General features: G+C 34.9%; 2 protein-coding genes across 3 annotated transcripts in view; both read left to right on the forward strand.

Moving 5' to 3' along the window:
* The window catches only part of LOC107677189 (BTB/POZ domain-containing protein KCTD5-like), a 9625-nt gene extending 4581 nt beyond the window's left edge, over positions 1-5044 (forward strand). Inside the window, exons 3-7 of one of the 2 annotated variants that reach the window (XM_016471998.1) lie at positions 62-153; positions 1393-1488; positions 1618-1728; positions 3295-3420; positions 4369-5044. In XM_016471998.1, the coding sequence (XP_016327484.1) occupies positions 62-153; positions 1393-1488; positions 1618-1728; positions 3295-3420; positions 4369-4398 (455 nt within the window). In that variant the 3' untranslated portion in view covers positions 4399-5044. The remainder of the gene's footprint in view (positions 1-61; positions 154-1392; positions 1489-1617; positions 1729-3294; positions 3421-4368) is intronic. The other variant, XM_016471999.1, reaches the window with a different exon arrangement.
* Positions 5045-6787: 1743 nt separating this feature from the next.
* LOC107677193 (SUMO-conjugating enzyme UBC9-B-like) overlaps positions 6788-9668 on the forward strand; it is a 6787-nt gene continuing 3906 nt past the window's right edge. Inside the window, exons 1-6 of the mRNA XM_016472002.1 lie at positions 6788-7039; positions 8532-8608; positions 8789-8872; positions 8950-9022; positions 9097-9206; positions 9308-9387. Coding sequence (XP_016327488.1) covers positions 8543-8608; positions 8789-8872; positions 8950-9022; positions 9097-9206; positions 9308-9387 — 413 coding nt within the window. The 5' untranslated portion in view covers positions 6788-7039; positions 8532-8542. The remainder of the gene's footprint in view (positions 7040-8531; positions 8609-8788; positions 8873-8949; positions 9023-9096; positions 9207-9307; positions 9388-9668) is intronic.

Raw genomic sequence — 9668 nt, forward strand, 5'->3', positions numbered from 1 at the left:
GTGTGTGTGTGTGTGTGTGTGTGTGTGTGTGTGTGTGTGTGTGTGTGTGTGTATCTCTCAGGAGCTCTTGAAGAGGCCGAGTTTTACAACATCACATCATTAATAAAACTCATCAAAGAAAAGATCAGTGAAAAAGAAGCCAAGACCACACACGTAAGAGAGCAGGAACACACAAAATTCACTCTGACACTTACACTGAAATCCTTTACCATTTATTTTTAGATCCTTTTATCAAAGCAGTCTTTAAACTGAGATATGCTTCTGTAGGAGATTTACAGTGTTATTTTTAGTATTACTTGCATACTTACAGTTTTTATCAGTCTAATGCTTTAGTTCAGTTTTTCTTTATTTTATTTTAGTTTTTAGTGATTTTATTATGTGCTTTTGACATTTTTATTTGATTTTTCTTAAAGGGGTCATATGATGCTGCTAAAAAGAACATTATTTTGTGTATTTGGTGTAATGAAATGTGTTTATTTATGTTTAATTTATTTTTTGCGTTGTTTTTTAGGTTCAGTTTTAGTTTTAGTTTTAGTGCTTCAGTTTAAACTTATTTCAGTTAGTTGCCAACATTTCTATTTTTTTTTATCTAATAGTTTTTCATCTAATATTTATGTTTTATTTAATTTCAGCTTTATTTCAATGAACAAAAATGTTTTTAATAGTTTTAGTTTTAGTTCATGATTGCAACCCTGGTGATTCATCATAGCAAGACAGTAATATCATTGGCACAATAATTACATTAATGTCAAAAGATTTATTCTAGGTTCAGGGAAAGTGAATGTTTTGTGACTGAATTCTGATCGCTTATGCTGCTAGAAACTTTGGCTAGACATTATACTTTTACTTCATGGAGAAAAATATGTCCCTTATTTTTAAAACATTAAAACTACTTGCAGTAATTTGCAAGAACAATAATTTGTTCCCTAACTAAACTGCATTTCATCTAAAATTACATTTAACTCTAAATATTCAATACACAGTGGCCTCAGATAATATAATATAATATCATATAATGATGTTTTATGCATAAACAAGCATTTATTGTATAATTTCAGAAATTTGTTAGGACTGTTAAAACTGAAACTACACACACAAACACACACGCATACACAAATATATATATATATATATATGTGTGTGTGTGTGTATATAGGGAAACTGAGAAAACAAAATATATTGTAAAAAGTCTGTAAAACATATCCATAGTTAATGTGATGAACTACATCTGTAGAAATAAAGTTTAATTCAGGCATAAACAGGCAGTAAGCAAATCCACATAAATATAAATTTAATCAATTCATATTTAAAAGACATTTCTTTATTTACATGTGACGTGTAAATGAAGGACGGATGTTTTACTTATTTCACCATCCTTGTCTCTATTTTCAGTCGCCGGTCAAGCATGTTTACAGAGTGTTACAGTGTCAAGAGGAAGAACTTACTCAGATGGTCTCGACCATGTCAGACGGATGGAAGTTTGAGCAGGTAAATCAAACCCGGCTTTAGTTCATTTGATCATTTCAGCTCCACAACAATCAGAATCGCTCCCGCCGGTTCAGCTGACCTGCGGTGTGTGATGCAGGCCCTGCCTTACGCTCTGATTGGTTGTTGCAGCTTATCAGTGTAGGTTATGGGCGGGCCCAGAAGTCAGAGTTTTTCCTGATTGTGTCTCGAGAGGTGAAGGGGGAGGAGTCAAGCCAAACTCACCCAGCCCACAGTGGAGAGGTGTGTCCAACGATCACCTGTCCTCCCACTAACCACTGCATGCTGTCACAAGTTTGATTTTCATTGCAATGGTCACAGTGAATGCTGTTGCCTACAGATGTGGGTGCTTTTGTTGGTGATGCACACATATTCTGCATGTTTAGAAGTGTTACTGTGTTCATGTGTTTTTAACAAGGGCCGAGTCATTGCATGCAAATGCATTCCTGAGCATGTTGACAATTAAAATGTTTTATTTTTGTTAAAGGGATTGTTCACCTAAAAAATGGCCATTTCAAAACCTGAATACTTTTCCAACTTTTTCAAATTCCAAATACTTTATTATTACGATAATTTGCGCAATTTTCATACTGTTCACATACAATGAAAGTAAATGGGAATCAATGCCACTGAGCTCCAAAAATGACACAAAAGCATAATAAAAGTCTGAGATCACAATTAAATTACAATCATAGCTCTTGAATCACAGTTGTTCTTGTTAATATTAAAAATATGACAAATGCTATGTTTCTATGAGGAGTCATCACTGATGTCAAACCTGCATTTGAATAAAGCAAACTCCAATGAGATTTGACAGTTGCAGCAGGGGAAACATTTCCAGTGACTTATGACTCATAATCATTGCCATTTTTTTGGTGGACTGTCACTTTAAATGAATAGTTCACCTAAAAATGAAAATGCATTTACCCTCATGCCATCCAAGATGTAGATTAGTTTGTTTCTTTATCAGAACAGATTTGTAGAAATGTAGCGTTACATCACTTGCTAACCAATGGATCCTCTGCAGTGAATGGGTGCCGTCAGAATGAGAGTCCAAACAGCTGATAAAAACATCACAATAATAGACAAGTAATCCACACCACTCCAGTCCATCAGTTAGCATCTTGTGAAGTGAAAAGCTGTGTGTTTGTAAGAAACAAACCATCATTAAGATGTTTTAACTTTAAAATTTTACTTGAACTTTTTTTGGGCCAAAATACAAGTCCATAATCCATAATAACACTTCCTCCAATGAAAAAGTTGTTCTGTTGTCCTCTCACATCAAAATCCACCCAAATATTTGTTTAGAACTGTTTTGGACTTGTAAACTGTGTTTGCTTATTTCTCTCCTAATTCAGACGAGGCAACTTTTTCACTGGAGACAGCAATATTATGTATAGAGGACTGGTATTTTAGCAACTGTCTAAAGTTAAAACATCATAATGATGGATTTGTTTCTTACAAACACGCAGCTTTTGGCTTCACAAGGCGTTAATTGATGGACTGGAGTGGTGTGGATTACTTGTGGATTATTGTGATGTTTTTATCAGCTGTTTGGACTCTCATTCTGACGGCACCCATTCACTGCAGAGCATCCACTGGTGAGCAAGTGATGTAATGCGAAATTGCTCCAAATCTGTTCTGATGAAGAAACAAACATCTTGGATGGGCTGAGGGTGATCAAATATTTAGCAAATGTAGATTTTTGGGTGAACTATTGCTTTAACCATCTATAGTCACTCAATGAGAACAGTTGCTAATCTCTATCTGTTCCTCTCCATTTCTGTCCCTCATTCGTGTTTTGTGTAGTTGGTCAGTATCGGATCCTCCTATAACTATGGTAACGAAGATCAGGCGGAGTTCTTGTGTGTTGTTTCTAAGGAACTGCACAACCAATCATACAGCAGCAACTCTCAACCCAGTGAGAAAGCCAAGGTAAGCAGCATGTGTGTTTGGCTGTGTTCTAAACGCATTACTAGCACACTGCTTACAGCATATTGCACATGGAATACTGAGTAATACTTATACACTTATACTAATACAAGTATGTGAAACAGTATGGTTTTGACCTTATAACATTGGTCACATGTCCTCATTACAGTATGTTGAATTCTGTGGCGTCCACTCATAATTTTACAAACAAAATCAGTTATTTAGCATTATTGTGTAATAAATAAATAAACAATAAATAAATAAAATCAATCATTCACATTACACTTTAGGTTTATTTTGGGAAGAGTAGTAACTGTAGGTTGTCCTGGGATTATGCATGCAGAAAATCCACATATTATGCACAGTATGTACTACCGTTCAAAAGTTTTTTTTTTTAAAGAAATTAATACTTTTATTCAGAAAGTACACATTAAATTGATCGAAAGCAGCAGTAAAGACATTTATAATGTTACAAAATATTTAAAATAAACAAATGCTGTTCTTTTGAACTTTCTATTCATCAAAGAATCTTGAATTCCCAGTTTTTACAAAAATATGAAGCAGCATAACTGTTTTCAACATTGATAATAATCAGAAATGTTTCTTGAGCAGTAAAGCAGCATATTAGAATGATTTCTGAAGATCATGTGACACTGAAGACTGGAATAATGATGCTGAAAATTCAGCTTTGATCACAGAAATAAATTACATTTTACAATATATTCACATGGAAAACAGTTATTTTGATTTGTAAAAAATATTTCACAATATTGCTGATTTTACTTTTACTGTTTTTGTTCTTTTGAACGGTATTGTACATACTATAAGTCTTCAGGAATAGTATGTTATTCCAAACATGGCTGTTGTGTTTTAGGGTATTGGTGACAGTAGTTTAGTGCAGATTAGTAATCTTTTGTCGTATTATGTAAATCCTCTGCTGTTTTCCCTCAGATTCTACAGGAACGCGGTTCTAGAATATGATTATCTAGAGCTGCCAATTTTTGAGACACATCAGTTCTTTCTAGAACATTCCATGAGCTTGTTCTCTTCACGCCTCAAGAGCACTGGACACCTGACGCACGCAAGCAGCACAAGAAGAGCATGTCCACTGTAATCCAGTCTTTATGGTGCCTGTTAATCTGAATTCAAACCGGGATGCTTGTTTGTTTTGATCTTCATGGATTCAGAGACTGATTCAGATTCTCTGGACAGGATCTGGAGAACTGGACCAATGTCAATCTCAGGGATCAAAAGGAAATGGACACGTCGCTCTGAATCGCTACCCACCTGTTAGCACAATCAGTTCAATGGACATTCATGGGCATACAGTGGGGTCCATAAGTGACAATACTTAAATTTCGTACTTTTATCATTTAAAACGAACACTTTTCTTTACAAATCTCAGTATTTCGTTCATCTCCCTTTTTCTTTAATCGGTGATATGAACAAAACCTGATGCTCTTGTTCTCCTGCATGATTTGCAATGTTTCAAAGAGCATCTTGAGCTTCAATAGAAGCAGGAAAATCTGAGCGTCTGTACAAAGAATCACATGATCAATGTCATCCATTTACTCACATTTGATGAGTCACACAGAAAATTAAATATTATGTCAAAAAACAAATCCCAGATTTTTATTGTGGTCTCAGACTTTTGGAACCCACTGTCCTATGAATTAAATATGCAACAATAAGGATTTTGAAAATCAGTACAAATTTTGGTTAAGCACACATTTTTATGCAAGATTGTAGTCATATTTGTTAGTGTTGAGATTTTAGCTGCACAAGCATTCAAAAGTCTGGGGATGGTAAGATTTTTCAATGTTAGTAGTCTCTGCAATAATTTGATGGAAAATACAGTAAAAACGGTAATATTGTTAATTATTATTGAAATTTTAAATAACTGTTTTATACTGTAATATTTTGTAAAATGTCATTTATTTCTGTGATCAAAGCTGAATTTTCAGCATCATTACTCCAGTCTTCAGTGTCACATGATCCTTTTAATATACTGATTTGCTGCTCAAGCAAATAAAAGCATTAATTTCTTGCAAAAAAAAAATCTTACTGAGCCCAAACTTTTGAGTTAGTGTATATCTACTACACATTTTACTGGAAACCTGTATGTACTGTAACCTCCTTTTTTTGCCTTTGCACTACTGCTATTATTATTATTATCCAGAAAATATTTCAGAGGTATCCGTGAACTGCTGTTAAGAAATGTGTTAAGTGTATCTTATTCTGAATCCTTGGCTGGACCTTAAAGGGAAGGAGCTTTTCTGTCTGTCCACCAAGAGCAGAGACGGGATATGTGAAGCATTTAAGTGACACCTTGCCTGATCATGCACATTTTGATATATATTATAAGGTAACCGAGTATGCGTTTGTATGTCATTTCGAAAATGCTAACCTGTACTGCAAAATCACGTTACAGTAACATTGAAGTAGCTGAATGTAGCAACACACATCCGCACACTTTTAAGATACAAATGCATTTTGAACAAATAGTCACGTGTCTGTGTTTTTACTGACATTATGGAAAAAAAAGAACAATTAGTTAATAAAACAAAAATTAAAGCTATATATTAAAAATCATTTTTAATCTAAATAAAATAAACTTAAAAATATTGTTTGAAAATTTTAAAATAGTTAGCAATTTTGCTTTGGCAACTATCCGAAATAAATTTGCTGAAGCACAAAAATGACTAAAACTGAAATAAAAATAAAGCTAAATAGAAATTTTAACAACTAATAAAAATGACAGAAGCACATAGCAAAATGACTTAAGCTAAAATTAAAATGAAAACAAAAATAAAAGCTACTTCAAAATATTAACAAATACTATAATAGCATTTAAAAAAAATATTGAAATACCATTGATTGGAAATTCATGAGGCCAATATATTTACATATATTATCTGTTTCCTCTCATTTCATTTAAACTATTCTAGATTCATTAAGCTCACTCAATTCTACATTCACTCCACTATGTGGTGACAAAAAAAAAAAAAGTTTACAAAAATAAATTAAATGTTGGTAACAAAACAGTTGCTGGTCCCCACTGACTTCCATAGTTTGGAAAAAAATAATATAGAAGTCAATAGGAACTAAGGTATATTTTTAATATATATATATATTATTACATAGAATAGCCTGGAAACAGTATAAATGAAACCTGCCAGTTTACTAGCCATCAATGTTTCTTTAAAACTGTATTCTGCATTTTGTTTATTAATTAATTTATATATTTGCCCTGATAGATAGATAGATAGATTGATTGATTTTATTTTGGTACTGTCCCTTTAAATGTTAGACGTCTAAAGGAATGCCTGCTCTAAATTGTTTCCACCAGGGTAAAGACAACGTCTCATTTTCCCAAACACATGGCGCCTGTAAGTCTAAGCTAAAATATCAACAATTGGATCGGTTGAACGGACAGCATTCGCCTTATTTCAACCGATCCCGAATTTTCCTGCAGGCGATCTGCGTGCCGTGCCGCCGGTCCTGATTAGACCGCTTCAGAACCGAATGTGTTTTCGGGAGGGAAACTTAACAGCTTCGGTTCCGAGTCCAACACGATTCGAGTAAGCGAGCCCAGAAGTCGAATAACACTGGGATACACCAGGTAAGGCGGTACGCTCGGTGTGTTCTTGTGTTTTGCCGGCCGGTACACGGTCGCATCGGTTTTGTTTGGAATGGTTGCTGTGTGAACGCGAGCTCGCGAGCTTCTTTGTCCCGCGCGCTCGACTCCATGTTTATTGACATTTTATGACGTCATAATGTGAAGTTAAAACCTTCCTTGATTATGGAGTCATAATGTGGCGTTAAAATTCCATTATGGCATCGTGTAGAACGAACTTCTTTTATGATGCTATTATGAGGACTTAAAAACCTGTATAACGACGCCATAATCTATCTTGTAAACATACTGTTGTGAGAGAATCTACTGTACATCATAATCTATAGGGAATTAAAACCTTATTATATCGTTGTAATAGGAAGTTAATAACCTCAGTTTTGATTGTGGTGTTTATGAAAAGTTGGTTGATTACATAGTGTGGCGTCAAATCTTAATTATGATGTCATACTGTAGATTTGATAACCATGCAAAATTATATAAATTACTTCTTTGTGGTAAAATGTGTTATGTAATGGGCTAAGTTGATTTTCTTTTCCCATAAATGCTAATGTTAACACATTGGACTAAAACTAAGACTTTTCTGTTTTCTTCTTCTTTTTTGGGGGGATAATTCTTGTACTTGGGACTCCCCCCCCCCCCCCCCTTTTACTCCTGAAATGCTAATGTTAACACATTGGACTAAAACTAAGACTTTTCTGTTTTCTTCTTCTTTTTTGGGGGGATAATTCTTGTACTTGGGGCCCCCCCCCCCCCCCACCTTGTTACTCCTGAGATGTTCCAGGTCAAAAATGAACAATCTACAAATTGTTATATAACATACTTGCTATAAAATTAGCAAATATTGGATTCAATCTTATCAACTTGTTTTCTTTAATTTAGTACAGGTTTTGCATCTCTTTTTTTGGAACTGATTGATCTTGGGGCTCATTGATATGAGCTTATACACTTTAGTTTTTTGAGTGAACATTGCCAAAATTATCCACAAATAATGCTTTTTTCCCAGATAAATGAGGTCTGTGATCAATGTTTAGAGCTTGTATTATATTTACTATTATTTGAAGCACTGGCACAGTTTACCCTGAAGCTACCATATTAGGAAAATGATTAATTTAATAACTCATGGTGAATTATAACGGTTTAGTTTACATGGTTTTATATTCACCAACATGTGTGTTATGCTTTATTACTGGTAGGAATTTCTTTGACATTGATTTTGCCTACCTGCAAAAAAAATCCTTATAAATGAAAATCCATGAAAATCCTTATAACTTTTCTCATGTGCATCTGTCACAGACAGGTTTATATGATGGGCACTATAAGTGTTCTAAATATTAAATATTCTATAAATGATCTAACAATATTCCATAATATAAATATTCTATAAGAACTATAAATATTCTAGTTTCTAAATGTATTACACTTGCTTTCTCCTTTATTTATTTAGCATATACTCAGATAAATGTGTATTTCTCCATAGGATCAGTGGTCATGTCTGGCATTGCTCTCAGTCGACTTTCACAAGAGCGCAAAGCATGGCGGAAAGACCATCCATTCGTGAGTAACCCTTATATTCATGCAGTCCACACAACAATCAGTTTAATCCTGTGTACACTTAGAATTGCTCACTTCTGGATATATACTACAAAATAAACCTTTATTATGAACCCTATAACACAAGTGCACTGTATCCTCTGGTACTCAGTTAGCGCTTTTGTCTCGACCAAATGTCCCCAGGGCTTTGTTGCTGTGCCGACGAAGAACCCTGACGGTACCATGAATCTTATGAACTGGGAATGTGCTATTCCAGGAAAGAAGGGGGTAAGATTGTCCGTTTAAGCTTTAATTTGATTAATCCGCTGTAGCATCATGTGAGATCTCTCTCCATCTCTCTCTAGACTCCATGGGAAGGAGGTCTGTTTAAGTTAAGGATGCTGTTTAAAGATGACTACCCCTCATCACCCCCAAAATGTGAGCTTTGCACAGACATATTCAGTCCTTGCTGTCCAAAGCACACCTCACGAATGCTTGCTTCTCTTCTGTAGGTAAATTTGAGCCTCCGCTGTTCCATCCGAATGTTTATCCGTCAGGAACGGTGTGTCTTTCCATCCTAGAGGAGGATAAAGACTGGAGACCTGCCATTACCATTAAACAGGTCCATTGAAATTATTTTTCACTCTAGTCAGTTCTATTCTAGTGCGTTGTGTTCTAAAATACTCTTATAAAAACTCATCTTGCAGTTTTTTTTTCCTTCAGATCCTGTTAGGGATTCAGGAGCTCCTAAATGAACCGAACATACAGGATCCGGCTCAGGCAGAGGCGTACACTATATACTGGTATGATAAACACTAGGGCTGCACGATATATCGGAATTATCGAAATATCGCAATATGCATATCGCAAGGGCGTGCGATATCTGAATCATTTTAATAATAGGCTACTTAAATCAAAACGTTGCAAAAGGTCAAAGTTTTAGTTCGACACATATAGCAGAGAATTGCTTGATGTTAAAAAGAGTTATTAAGTGCAATAAGTTAACAGAAAAAAAACTCTTTGCCGTCTCGTCTTGCTGTCTGACTCACACCTGAAGCGCGCGCACAAGCCGCATCTCGCGCAG

This window comes from Sinocyclocheilus anshuiensis, unplaced genomic scaffold, assembly GCF_001515605.1.
Source record: "Sinocyclocheilus anshuiensis isolate Anshui unplaced genomic scaffold, SAMN03320099.WGS_v1.1 scaffold392, whole genome shotgun sequence".
NCBI classification, from domain to species: Eukaryota; Metazoa; Chordata; class Actinopteri; order Cypriniformes; family Cyprinidae; genus Sinocyclocheilus; species Sinocyclocheilus anshuiensis.